The sequence below is a fragment of the Geotrypetes seraphini genome, chromosome 12 (genome assembly GCF_902459505.1).
Source record: "Geotrypetes seraphini chromosome 12, aGeoSer1.1, whole genome shotgun sequence".
In the NCBI taxonomy this organism is placed as follows: domain Eukaryota; kingdom Metazoa; phylum Chordata; class Amphibia; order Gymnophiona; family Dermophiidae; genus Geotrypetes; species Geotrypetes seraphini.
In genome coordinates, this window is record NC_047095.1 from 116961247 (window position 1) to 116976102 (window position 14856).

At 45.3% G+C, this 14856-nt stretch overlaps 1 protein-coding gene across 5 annotated transcripts in view; it reads right to left on the minus strand.

Annotated features, from left to right (window-relative positions):
• The window catches only part of MDC1 (mediator of DNA damage checkpoint 1), a 77546-nt gene that overhangs the window by 12247 nt on the left and 50443 nt on the right, over positions 1 to 14856 (minus strand). For all 5 annotated transcript variants that reach the window (XM_033916203.1, XM_033916202.1, XM_033916201.1 and 2 more), the window contains one exon: positions 5243 to 5368. In XM_033916203.1, coding sequence (XP_033772094.1) covers positions 5243 to 5368 — 126 coding nt within the window. The remainder of the gene's footprint in view (positions 1 to 5242; positions 5369 to 14856) is intronic.

Below are 14856 nucleotides of genomic sequence, written 5' to 3' on the forward strand. Positions count from 1 at the left end.
ATTGAATCGATTGAGTTGGAACTAAGTGAGATTTTGGGAAGTTGATATGAAACCCCAGACTTTGAAGAAAAGAAATAGTCTGAAGGGTCGCTTGCGTAACCCCTGAACGAGAAGGGGCTTTTATAAGCCAATCGTCGAGGTAAGGAAAAACTTGCAATCCCTGGGCTCGAAGAGCCGCGGCTACCACAACCAGACACTTGGTGAAGACCCGAGGAGAGGTTGCTAGGCCAAATGGAAGAACCTTGTATTGAAGGTGAAGGTTCCCCACCTTGAACCTGAGATATTTGCGAAAATTTGGATGAATAGGAATGTGAGTATAAGCCTCTTTGAGATCCAGTGAGCACATCCAATCCCCTTGATCCATGAGGGAGTACAGGATCGGGAGAGAAAGCATGCAAAATTTTTCTTTGACTAGAAATTTGTTGAGAGCTCGTAGATCCAGAATGGGTCGCAAATCCCCCGTCTTCTTTGGAACCAGGAAATATCTGGAATAAAACCCCTGGTTGCGTTCGGGAGGAGGAATTTCCTCCACTGCTCGAAGGTGAAGAAGAGCTCGAGCCTCCCGAAGAAGAAGAGGAAGTTGCGAGGAACTGGAAAGACACTCTCTTGGAGGGTGATCTGGAGGCACCTGAAGCAGGCGCAGAGAGTATCCCTCTCGGATGATCGTAAGGACCCAAAGGTCCGATGTAATGGTTTCCCAGACAGATGAAAAAAGGGAAAGACGACCTCCGATTGGTAGGGAGGAATTTGGATGCAAAGAGGTTGGAATGCTCATCACTGGACCGTCAAAAAGACGGAGCTGTTTTGGTTGGAGCAGGTGTCTGAGGCTTTTGAGGACGTTGTTGTTGTGGCCGTCTAGGTGGAGGCCTAGAAAAAGCCGGTGTGGACTTCATGGGGTAACGACGAGCTGGAGGTCTGTAAGCTCTAGTCAGAGAAGGTTTTGGTTTCGGACGAATCAAAGAGGCGAAGGAACGCTCATGCTCAGAAAGCCTTTTAGTAGCTGCTTCAATAGAGTCATCAAAGAGCTCAGAACCTTGACACGGCAGGTTTGCTAAACGATCTTGTAAGTTGGGATCCATATCTACAATCCTGAGCCATGCAAGACGTCTCATAGCCACTGCAAATGCCGAGACTCTGGAGGATAGCTCAAAAGCATCATAAGATGCTTGCAACATGAATAGACGTAACTGAGACAGAGATTGAATAATGTTTTTATATTCAGAAAGGCGTTCTTTGGGCCAGTCTGGGCAAAAAGATGACAACTGCTTCAAAAAATGATTAAAATATGAAGTAAAGACATAGTTATAATTCAAAATTCTATTTGTCATCATAGAATTTTGATAAAGTCTGCGCCCAAACTTGTCCATAGTACGCCCTTCGCGTCCTGGTGGAACTGTTGCAGACACCTTAGATGGGTGAGCCTTCTTCAGGGAAGATTCCACCACTAGGGATTGATGAGAAAGTTGGGATTTCTCAAACCCTTTACATGGAACAGTACGATACCTAGACTCCAGCTTCGATGGAATAGCTGTCACAGAATAAGGAGTCTCCATGTTACGTAGAAACGTCTGCTTCAGCACCGGTGTCATGGGTAGACGTAAAGTCTCCTTAGGAGGATGAGAAAGTTCCATATCCGCAAGGTATTCAGGCGTGTATTTTGAATCAGAATGTAAATCAATATTAAGAGCCTGTCCCATGTCGAAGACAAATTTAGCAAAAGAAGCAGACTTCGAGGTCGAGGCTTCCTCAGGAGAAAGAGAACGAGAACGATGTGTCACTGAAAAAGATGGAGAAGCCTCGCGTGAATACTGAGATAGAGGCTCAGATTCAAGATGTAAAGTGATGGAAGATGTTCCACTGCCTGTCAGAGGAGGAGTGGCTGAATGTTTCCGCTTAAGGCTCCGAGTCGGAGAAGTGCGCGGAGTACGAGGTTTAGTAAGAGGAGATTTTTCTCGAGACAAATGCCTCGAAGGTGGTGTCCTCGACCTCGAATGCCTCGACGATATTGAAGAGGCAATGGTAGTATGAGCTTTAGAAGTAATATCAGAATGCTTCGAGCTCTTTGTAGAGGTAAGCTTCGAAGATCGAGACCTGTGCTTCGATCGAGGTAATGCTTGTTTAGCTCCATGTTCAGATGAGGAGTCTGACGAGGAAACCCTGGATCGAGACCTGCGACGAGGAGATCGCCGAGAGGGTGCCGATTTATGCTCAGGCTGGTGTTGCGCAGACAGAGTCGAGACCAGTACCAACTGAGCCACTATTGAGGAAATTTGCGTAGTCAGAATTGACTTCAGCATATCCTCAAACATGGGGACGGAGACCAAAGGACTCGGAGTCACAGGAGGTCTCGTGCGTTCCAAGGAGGGCGACCTCGATCGAGAGTATTCCCTGGACTTGGAAGCACGTTTTGAAGGTCTGGAAGACGGAGTCAAACCTGGGGCCCCAGGCTGAATGGAAGTAGACTCTGTCGGCTTCTTAGAGATGGTACCTGAAAAGGAAGCAGGAGACTTACCCCCCAATCCAGGCTTCGAGGACATCGTCGAGGCCTTCGAGGCCGAGGACCCGGAGGTCTTCGAGGCCGAGGCCTGTCGAGGAGGCGAGGTCGAGGTTTTAGTACTCGAGGTTGGTCCCGGAGTCGAGGATTTAACAGATGCCTCGACCGAGGCCACAGCTTTTTCAGGCTCCATACGAGGAAAAAGCTCCAAAAATCTGTCGCAGCGACGTTTAAAAGCACGAGGTTGAAGAGTGAGGCAGCGAATACAATCTTCGGGGCGATGAGTCGACCCAAGACAGATCATACACCGACTATGTGGATCAGTGATGGAAATAGTTCTACCACACTGATAACACCTTTTAAACCCGGTAACAGGCCGGGACATAGATAGGACAAAGTCCGTGTCGAGAACGGAGAAGAGAGGCCTAGGCCTCAATCTTCTAACCCGACGCTAAAGAAAAACCAAAAGATGTATCTTTTTTTTTTTTTTTTTTTTTAAATAAAATATAAGTAGAAATAGAATTACGAACACAGCGACCGAAAACAATAAAGAGTACTCAGCCGCGGTGAAGAGAAGGCACAACGCTACGGGAACCAAGTCGACAAGTCTTCTCGGCTCCGCGGAAAACGTTGAACTGAGGATCCTCTCAGGAGATGCGCCCCCTAGTTTGGGCGGGAAGGCACGCGCGCATGCGCGATGCAGCAATCGAAAGCTCGAGATCTTCAAGCAAGATGCTTTCGAGGCTGTCCGCTGCGGGGCTCCGTCGGTGACGTCACCCATGTGTGGGAATATGCTGCCTGCTTGTCCTGGGATAATGTATAATTTAATTTAGTATAATCTTTCCAATTTTGAGTAATTTGTTGCATGGCGACCCCTGTCAATATTAATAATAATTTGTTATTATTTGCAGAAATCGGACTCTGAGTTCTCATTGCTGTACCAAATAATATAGTGTCATATAGTGCGTTAATTTCAATCTTGCCCACTTGAAAACTAAAAACCCATCTGTTCGATACTTAATTTCCTTTACCCTCTTCTCTCCCTTTCCCTTCCTCCTCTCTCCCCTCTTTTTCTCTCCACCTCCTCTCTCTCCCTCCTCTTTCTCTCCCCTCTTACCTCTTTACAGTCGCCTTGAGCCTGTATAGGCATGAGCGATGCACAAATAGAAGATTTGATTAGATATAGTAACTGCAAACATCTAATCCCCCCCTTTTACAAAACCGTGGTGCTGGCTGCGGCATTCCTATGAGTGCTGGAGCTGTTACCGCTATGGTCAACGCTAAAAGCTGCTACGGTTTTGTAAGTGTGCGTGTGTAGGGGGTGTTACTCAGCTGTTTCATTTGTGGAATTTGCTATTGCAGACAATCCAAGATAAAGCGAGTGTTTAAAATATATCGTTGAAAGTGTTGTAGAATCAATATTAGTATTAATTTTTAATACCCATTCTGAACAAGCAGGTCAAGGTGGTTTACAAAATTAGTAGTATGGGTAAGGTTGAAATCTTTTGCTGGCCCTCAGAGCTTTCTTGTATTCGCACTGCTGCCCTTTACATGGAAAAGGTTGGAGACCACTGGTCTAATGCCTGATCCTGCCTCTATCCCCTCAGAAAAATGGAAAAAACCCATAATGGCATGAATTTCATTATCATGGCTTCCAAACCAGTCCACACACATTATGGAATGCTTTACCATATCAACTCCATCATGAAAAACAACTTGATAGATTTAAGATAAGCTTAAAGACTTTCTTATTTGAAGATGCTTTCAACTGCTCTTGAATCATTTCTTTTCCACACAACCAACCACTTCTATGAAGCGACCCTATCCCAAATGTTTTATCCTCTCCCTCCATTTTCTTTCAAACTCTCTTCTCTTCCTCTTCTAATTATGTAACTTTACCCCTCCCTTTCCCCTTATCCTCACTCTCAAGTTTGTCCAGTTCATGTCTTTAATGTACACTTTTATTAATTTCTCTTTTATAAATATAACCTTTTAACTCTATTTTTAACATTTTACTGTAAACTGGCTAGATACCAGTTGATGGTCGGTATATTAAAAATTAATAAACTTGAAACTTGAATGCAGAACTCGCTCGTCTGAACTGCTCTGGAGGAATGCTAAGGAAGAATCTATTTTCCAGGACATATGTGGAGCCCATGGATATGTATGGATCCTCCCAACATCACACCTGTTGGAATCCTCTCGGGGGGCCCCCCCCCCCAACATTCCATGAAAATCCAGTGCAGCTTAGACACAAACAGAAAAGTTATTAAGGAGGAATATACACATACACTAATCTAATAAAACTAATTCTTAGAAGCAAGAATTTAAAAAAAAAAAAAAAAATCAATTTCTAGTTTACTCAGGAATATAACAGACCACTGAGCCAGGGCTGGCTCAAGAAGTGTAGCACCCTGAACCAACTTTTGCATTGATGCTCCTCCTTCCCACCCACAATCTGGTATCTTTCTCCCTCCACCCCACCTGTGATCTGGTTATCTTCCCCCTTTCTCAGGTCTCCCCTTCCTGCTGGACCAAGTGAAGCACTGGTTCAGAGCAATGATGATAAAAGGATGCCAAAATCGCAGTCTGGTTATCTGTTCCTCTAGAAGTCTGAAGGTCGACCAAACTGGGATTTTGGCGCTCTTTATCACCACCGCTCTGGGCCGGGGCCTCACCTGATCCATAGAGTGAGCCAGCCCTGCACTGAGCAGACTAGCGTGTGTGTGTGGGTGGGTGGATCCTTACCTCAAACAGTCGGCCTCTGCGAGCTCTCTGCAGTGACATAGACAGGCTGAAGCCGAAGTTACGCTCTTGTTCGGCATCCTTTACTAAGAAGCCAGAGGGACTTAAGAAACAGTCACTCCTCCCGCACTGCAAACAAAAAACAAGCAAAGATTCAACGACACAGCAAAGCAGCTGGGGACCACGGGAAGGAAGGGAGATCAGACCTTTCTTGGAGTATTAGATTTTGAATGTTTATGTTTTTGGTATGGATGTAGAGTTTCATTTTATTAATGGCGTTTTATTTCCGTTTTACAAATTGTTTTTATTGTAAACCGCCTTGAATTGTGCTGCAACTAAGGCAATATATCAAGTTTTAATAAACGATACCTTAATCTCATAACCTCGTCTTGTACAAAAGAACATAAGACTAGCCATACTGGGTCACCCAGTTTGCTGTTTCTGGCAGTGGCCAATCCGGATCACAAGTACTTGGCAGAAACCCAAATAGTAGCAACATTCCATACAAGCACTTAAAGGCCAGATTCTGCAAACTGCGCCAACACTGGCGGTCGCCTATGGTTTATAATTTTTATTCATTTTACAACTTACATCAAGGGTATCAAGAAATAACATTTGAATTGAAAAAAAACAAACCATCACTTGTATTACTATTATTATCATCAACTGCCATTCATGAAAGTTACTTCCCCTCCCATCCCTATCACATCAAAAATATTCATTTATATTATATTATACAATATACGTTCTATTAATATATCAAAAAATCATCCCTCCCACCCATCCCTATCCCCTCATTTCAATTATCTTATGAAGGGAAAATGTTTACTACTCATTACAAAAGTCTGTTAATGGTCCCCAAACCTCTTGAAATTTACCAAAATATCCTCTCTGTGTGGCTAACGTTCTTTCCATTTTATAAATATGACATACAGAACACCAAAAACTGTAATTTAATCTACTCTGATTTTTCCAACTGAATTTAATATGTTGAATGGCAATTCCAGTGACACTGGCGGTCACACTACAGCGCTGGTAATATAGGCCAGGGTTTTGAAGGCCTATATTCCCGCTGCCTATGTTTGACATGAGTTGTGTCCACAGCAGCACTAAGGTCATTTCCGTCTGAAACCACGCCTACTTTGACCTTAGACGGCAGTAGGTGCCTCTGTAGACGCGATTGCTGCACCCTTTTTGGATGTGCCTAGTTAAAAAAAAAACATGCTAAAAAAGTTTTTCTTTAGCACTCTCCAGACCAGTAGAGGTTAATCTTTACGAATGGGTATATATCCAATCATGACCAGCAGGTGGAGACTGAAAACAAAACCGTGGGACAGTATATAATATACTCTCTTCTCTATTTACCTCAGTCTTCTTTCAGTCTCCCGCAGGTGTTGAGTGTTCTGTACCCATCTCCCTTGGTAGGGCTGTTGGAATGTGTTTAGGAGGTTTCTAGTCCCTGTTTTTGGCCTGGGACTCCTATATTCAATCGCTTTCCCCTAGGGTCAGAGGTCTGGTCTCAAACTCTTTTTAGATGATGATACTATATGCCCTCGGCTGCTTCTCTGGGATGGATGGTATGATGTTTGGCTGAGTGTGGATGGTGGGTATGGATGGACTGGTGCAGGGGTCTGCAACCTTTAAGACATAAAGAGCCACTTGGACCCGTTTTCGAAAAGAAAAAAAAACTTGGAGCCGCAAAACCATTATAAAACAAATCTAACACTGCATATATTGTTTCTTATCTTAATGCTATATACAGGATCATGCAGTTAGCTGCTCTCAATGCTCATAGGCTCCCTGCGCTAAAAAACGATATTGCGGTTTAGTAAAAGGGAGCCATAGTGCAAAATATAGACAGCAGATATAAATTCTCAAAACAGACACATTTTGATCACTAAATTGAAAATAAAATCATTTTCCTACCTTTGCTGTTTGGTGATTTCATGAGTCTCTGGTTGCACTTTCTTCTTCTGACTGTTCATCCAATCTTTCTTCCTTTCTTTCAGCCTCCTGTATGTTTCCTCTCCTCCAGACCTCAATTTCTCTCCCAACTTTTTCTTTCTGTCTCCCTGTTCCCCCTTCTTTCTGTCTCTGTCTGCCCCCTTTCTTTCTTTCTCCATGCCCTCCCCCAAGCCACTCGGTTTGCTGCCACCGCCATCGGGGAATAGCCCCCAAGCCACCGCCGTCCCAAGCTTTCCCTGCAGAAGTGTCGCGCTGACCAGCATTCCGCTCCCTGACGTCAATTCTGACATAGGAGAGGAAGTTCCGGGCCAACAAGGCATTTCTCCTCATTCCATCCAGCCTGAGCCCCATCTCTCCTTGATCCAGCATTTCCCTTCTGTGTTTGTCAGAATTACCATTCCACCTATTTTCCAGCATCACCCTTCTTTGTGTCCATCTCACTATATCTTCCTTTCTTTCAGCCTCCTGTATGTTTCCTCTCCTCCAGACCTCATTCTCTCCCCCAACTTTTTCTTTCTGTCTCCCTGTTCCCCCTGGCCCACAGGACTCCCACGGGGATGCCCCCCTGACCCACGGGGACGCCCCCTGGCCCACGGGACTCCCACGGGGATGAAAACAGCCTACCTAAATTCTGGCGATGCAGGCATGCAGCTTACAAGTCCGGCGAATAGCCATGCTGAGCAGTGAGCTCAGCACGTACACAGATGAAAGCCTTGCTTGCTGATTGGTCCAGCGGCACGGCGGGGCGGGGCCGCCGGACCAATCAGCAAGCAAGGCTTTCATCTGTGTACATGCTGAGCTCACTGCTCAGCATGGCTATTTCCCGCTGCGACACCAGACTTGTAAGCTGCATGCCTGCGTGACACACTACCGGAGCCGCAGCAAAGGTGGAAAAGAGCCGCATGCGGCTCTGGAGCCGCGGGTTGCCGACCCCCGGACTGGTGAGTGTGGTTTGTTAGGTAGGATGGGGTTCGATTTTGGGGGGGGGGGGGGTTGGTGCGGGGTTGTCTTGTTTGGTGCTGGTTGGGCGGCATAAGAACACAGCTTGCTCTGTAGTCTCTCTGCTAGTTTGGGGGGGTATGGTAGGGGTTGGGGGGGCTTCCGGGGTGGAGGGTGTGTTTGTACTTGGGAGTGGGTGGGGTTTAGAATGGGGACTTATTTGAAAAATTGTTTTGTTTTGTGTTTTCTTTTTTTTATATTCTTTATTCATTTTATATTTACATTAAGTGTACAGAAAGTAATAAATTAACTTAATACATCACTTGAAATAAAAAAAAAAAATGTTTTGTTGTACATTTGATGATCTTGACCTGGTTGTACTCCCGATTTGTCTTGTGTATTTGCTGATTGTGCATCAATAAACATGATTTACACTAAAAAAAACATGATAATTGGTTTTAAACATGGTCAATTACCGTGCCGATTAAAGCCAATTAAACCAATTTAGATGGCAGTAGGGCACCTATCACTAGAGAATGACATCAGGACAAATTTTTCCCCGTCCCCACGGGAACTCCTTTTCATACCCTAGCGAGTTCTTTTTCTGTAAGCTCCGTCCTCATCTGCACAAACAAGCAACAGATATATCACCTATCCTACCAAACTCTCAACCCAGAACCCACACACGAAAAAGGACATCAACTTGATATAGTAGCTTACTCACCTCCAAACCAAAACACACAAAATATTCACATCTCAAATGAGTCCTGGCACCCTACCCTCTGGTCAGACCACTACAAATATTCATTCTCTATCAACTGGGCTCAAAATAACAGCAAACCCATCCCAAAAAAATCGCACATCAAGATCAGACCGAAAAACGAACCCACCACATTCTGGAACACAGTCGACCCAGAAATAGACCCCAACAACCCCAAAGACTTCATAAACAGTTGGCGGACCCTCAGTGAAACTACATTAAACGAACTAGCTCCAATAAAAAACAAAAACAAAATAGACAGACCATCCAACAAATGGTTCGACGACGAACTCTTACAACTAAAAAGGAAATGCAGACAACTAGAAAGGTCATGGAAAAAACAGAAACTCAATCATACCAAAGATAAATGGAAAATCCAAATCAAACTATACAATACCAAACTAAAAGAAAAACGAAAAAACTTCTACTCTAAACTCATCGGCACCGAAAAACCAGACACTAAAAAACTTTTCGACATCGTAAGAAACCTCACCGACACCAAACCATGTCTCGCCACCCAAGGAAACCAAACTCCCACAGCCACCCAATTAGCGGACCATTTCAAACACAAAATCATCACAACCAGATCCACATTCAACAATTCACGAATCAACTTAGAAGAAATACAAATCAACCCCACAATAGATGAAGCAATCCCAGCAGACAGGATCTGGACAACCTTCCCAAAGATACAATGGTCAGACGTAGACAGACTTTACAAAAAATACAGCAAATCATCATGTGACCTGAACAATTGTCCCCCATACTTACTAACTACAGCCTCCACCAAATTTAAAGCCAACCTCACACTATGGCTTCAAACTACACTAAGGGAAGGTCATTACCCACCGGAACTAGGAGAAATCATAATTACTCCTATCCTAAAAGATCCCAAAGGTCCTATAGACAATCCTACAAACTATAGACCAATCGCCTCAATCCCTCTATATATCAAACTAACAGAAGGCCTAGTCGCACAATATCTCTCCAATTTCCTTGAAAACCATCATATACTACATCCATCCCAATCTGGATTCAGATCTAACCATAGCACAGAAACCCTACTGATATCACTACTAGACACAGCCCGACAACACCTTAGCAAAGGAAACAAACTACTTCTCATTCAACTCGATCTCTCTGCTGCATTTGACCTAGTTGACCACCCCACACTACTCCAGACATTAGATGCAATTGGAATCTCGGGTAAGGTTTACAACTGGTTCCAAGGCTTCCTCAAAACACGAACATACAGAGTCAAGTCAAAAGAGCATCTATCCGACCCATGGTCAAACCCATGCGGAGTACCACAAGGATCACCATTATCTCCTATATTATTCAACCTCTTCATAGCATCCCTCGGCAACACCCTAGATGCCCTAAACACAATATCATTTAGCTATGCGGATGATATAACAATCCTCATCCCCTTCAACATACAAGACCCCCTATCCACAAACCACCTGAATATAATAATGGAAACGGTAGAAAAATGGATGTCAAGTCATAAACTGAAACTGAACTCGGAAAAAAACTAAATTCCTACTATTAGAGAAGGAAAAAAAACCATCATGCACAGAACTGGAATTAAACACAATCAAGTACCCAATGCAAAGCACACTCAAGATCCTAGGAATTCAACTAGACAGAAATTGCACAATGCAGTCCCAAATCCACAAAATCATCCAAAGAGCATTTTTCACAATGCGTAACCTAAGAAAAATAAGAAAATTCTTCATCAAAGATCAATACAAGATAGTAGTACAATCCCTAGTACTAAGCATAGTAGACTACTGCAACAGCCTATACCTATCATGCCCAAACTACATGATAAAACAATTACAAACTGTTCAGAACACGGCCCTCAGACTCATCTACTCCCTCAGCAAATTTGACCACATCACCAACGCTTACCTTGAATCACACTGGCTACCAATAAAAGCAAGATCCCAGTTCAAATTCTACTGTCTACTATACAAAGTAACACACGGAACAGCACCCAACTACCTAAACAAAAGTCTACACCGTAATCTCTCACATAGAATAAGGAGAACTCAAAAACTATTCGCTTACCCTCCTCTCAAAGGTATAAGACGCAAGAAAATATATGACAGCCTTTTAGCTACACAGGCAGCAAAAATTGACACAACCATCTCCAATCTACTGATCAATTCAATAGACATAAAGGAATTCCGAAAAGAAATCAAAACTCATCTCTTCAAAAAATACTTTCCTTCATCTTAACCTCTACATAGCACCAGAAAATACACACACGAACACCACCACCATAACTATACCTAAACATTGTACAACTCACTTCAACAACCTACTATTTATCTACTATATGCTCTAAATGCTTCCTGGAAACGTCCAGACTAATCAATTGTAACTTGATACTTTCCTGATTCTATATACTGTATTATTCCAGAAATTATACAGTCTCTTAATTTGTAATCCGCTTAGAACCGCAAGGCACAAGCGGAATAGAAATCTGTAATGTAATGTAATGTAATGTAATGTTTCTACTCCAGGAACCCCCGCGTCACCATGGACAAGGACAACGCTCATTCCTGGATCTCTGTAAGCTCAACAGATGCATACACAAGGTCCAGATGCACTCTCTGGGTACAGTCTTGGCCCTGTTACAGCCCGAGTATTGGCTAGTATCCCATGCACCCAGCCCACAGGAGGCATCGTCGCTTCTAAAGCCAAGACAGACGCCTCCAGTACAAGGTCCTGCCCCTTGGACTCTCAAAGGCTCCAAGAGCGTTCACAAAGTGCGTGGCAGTGGCACATCCTTGCCTTCAAGGGGTGCGCGTCCTATCTTATCTCGACAGCTGGCAGCCCCGTCAACCACCATAACCCTCCTCCAAGAACTGGGGTTCCTCATCAACTACATGAAATCCCACCTGATACCCACCCAGGGGATATCGTTCATCTGGGCAGTCATCGACACCACGCAGACCAAGGCCGTCCTACGGGACTACCAGATCGATGCCATGACATCCCTGGCCCAGTGCATCCCTGCCAGCAGCTCATCGTCAGCACGCTCCGGTCTCTGTTGTGCAGCACACCAGACTACTCATGTGATCCCTGAAAGGGCACCTCAGACGTCACTGGGACCAGTGTACCCAATCTCTGACCACCCACCTACTGGAGCTCAGGGCCTTAGGGAATGCCCTTGAAACCTTCAAACAGGCAGGGCAGTCCTCACCCAAACAGAAAACCAGGTGGCCTCGCACTATATCAACAAACAGGGAGGGACAGGGTCAACCTCGCTATGCAAGGAAGCTTGCCACATGTGGGAGTTCTCCAATTCCATTCAATGCCCCTTCCAGGCAACTTACCTCCTGTGGGAGCAGAACGACCTGGCAGAAAGACTCAGCCACCAGCTGGATCCCGATGAGTGGTGTCTCAACCCAGCGGCGATGAAGAAGATCTTCAGCACCTGGGGCACACCGAGCATCGACCTGTTTGCAACCGAACCGAACTCAAAATACTCGACCTTCTGCGCAAAGAGATCAACCCATCGCCGTCTCAGCCCCAACGGTCTGTCTGTGAGTTGGAACACCCTAAGTCCTGCAGAAGATTCTTCAGGACAGAGCAATGGTGATCATGATTGCCCTGTTCGGGCTCCTGCAACCATGGTTCCCGTTCCGGCAAGGGATAGCGGTTCACCCACCTCTCCCCGCTCCCGATCAGTGCAGTTCTCATTACCCCCTCCACCTCGACCTGCGTTCCTTAGCCCTGACCGCATGGATGATGAGAGGATGAACCTACCACAAGACGTGGAGTACACTCTTATGGCAGCCAGAAGACCTTCAACCAGAAAACGCTATGGGTTGAAAGGGAGAAGGTTCCGCTACCAGTGCACAGACACGCAGCGAGACCCCTACAACTGCCCCATACCGGACATCCTGCAGTACATACTGAGCTTATCTCAGGGGGACCTAAAACCCACTTCCATCAAGGTCCACCTAAGTGCAATCACGGCATACCACGCTGGCCTAGACAGCAAACCAGTGTCGAGGCATCCAGTAATCACAAAATTTCATGAAGGGACTGTCCAATCTGCACCCACCGGTCAGACCACCACCGCCTGGATGGGACCTCAACTTGGTGCCGCATCATCTCACCTCGACCCCTTCAAACCTTTGGGGGAGGCAGATCCCGTATTCCTGGCTGGGAAAACCCTGACCATCGTGTCTACCGACACACTCCCTCATGAGAACAGGGTGGTACCCAGAACCCACCCCCGATTCTTGCCGAAGGCGGTTTCAGCGTGCCTCCCGGCACTCTACATCTCCCCACAGGGAGGCACACTGCCACCTCAGCAACACCTCCTGGACTGTGTGCGGGACCTGACTATGCAGCAGATTAGACAAGCCTCAATTGTTCGTCTCCTACGACCAAAACAGACCAGGACTTCCGGCCACCAAACGCAGGCGCTCGCGCTGGATATAAGAGTGCATCCCCTTCACCTATAGAAAAGCGCAGCATCAACCGCAGGTGGGAGCCAACGCCCACCAGCGCAGAACCATAGCCAACACAACGGCACATCTGCACCACACACCAATAGGGGACATCTGCGATGCAGCCACTTGGTCCTCCATGCACACCTTCACCAAGCACTACTGCCTCGACATAGCATTCCACGCTCCAAATGCATTCGGCCGAGCAGTCTTGGAAGTGGTTCTTCCCTCCCGGGAGGGACAGCAACCACTAGCACAGCCTTGACAAACACTGATCAAGTAGGGTGTTATAAATATCGACAAACACTGTACAAGTAGGGTGTTATAGATATTGATTAAGTAGGTCTTCCAGCACTCCTTCCTAGACTGAATGTGGAATAGGCAAGTATGAATTCTCACATGCAAGTACGAATTGTCACTATTGACCAGTTATGAATTGTCACCGTTGACCAGTTGGTTTTCTCACTGTTCATTGATTGTCATTGACCAATTTCACTGTTCTGTGAGTTAAGTAGGTCTTCCAGCAATCCTGTCTAGTCTGAATGTGGAATAGGCAAGTATGAATTCTCATATGCAAGTACGAATGGTCACTGTTGACCAGTTGGTTTCTCACTGTTCATTGATTGTCATTGACCAGTTCATTGTTCTGTGAGTATTATTGCTCAGTTAACACAGCACTTTATCTAAAACCTTGTTTCCACAACTTTACCTGCTTTGCCTGATTACCCTGCCCGGCTCGGCCTCCACAGCCAGATGCACAAAGCGCTAAGGTGCAGGTCCAGTCGGTACATCCCTCGGCTAGGGAGTCACCCATATGAGTCACCTGACTCATCCTGCTTGTCCTAGGAGAAAGTGTAGTTACTTACCTGTAACGTAGGTTCTCCGTGGACAGCAGGATAGTCAGCCACACAACCCACCCGCCTCCCCAAACGGCCGACCCGGCCACAGATAGGAGCATCCTGGGGATTAGGGGGAAGCAGGGGGAAATGGGTAGGGCTCGGGCATGCCCAGTGGGGCCCGGGCACTGCACGTGCTCAGAGAAAAAAAAAAAAAAAAAAATCTCTCTGAGCTATTGGAGAGCTTATCCGCAAATTGGGAGGTGTTGGGACAACACCCATATGTGGCTGACTATCCTGCTGTCCACGGAGAACCTACGTTACAGGTAAGTAACTACACTTTACTTTGACGTGTCTTGAATGTATGTAATAGAATTTGATAACTAATGTGCTTTGTGCAAGAGGGGAGAAACATGATTGTATTTTTTTGCTGTGTCAATCGGAGTAACCTTGAAGTAGTGTATGAAACTAGGAGTCTATCTATGAATGCTGGCAAATGGTTTGATTTTACCTTTTTTTAAAAAATATCTTTATTCATTTTTAACTCAAATAACAAGTGCACAAAAGTGCATCATAAATAATTCCAATATAGCACTGTAATATCTAACACATAAAATCTAATACAGTGGTACCTTGGATTACGAG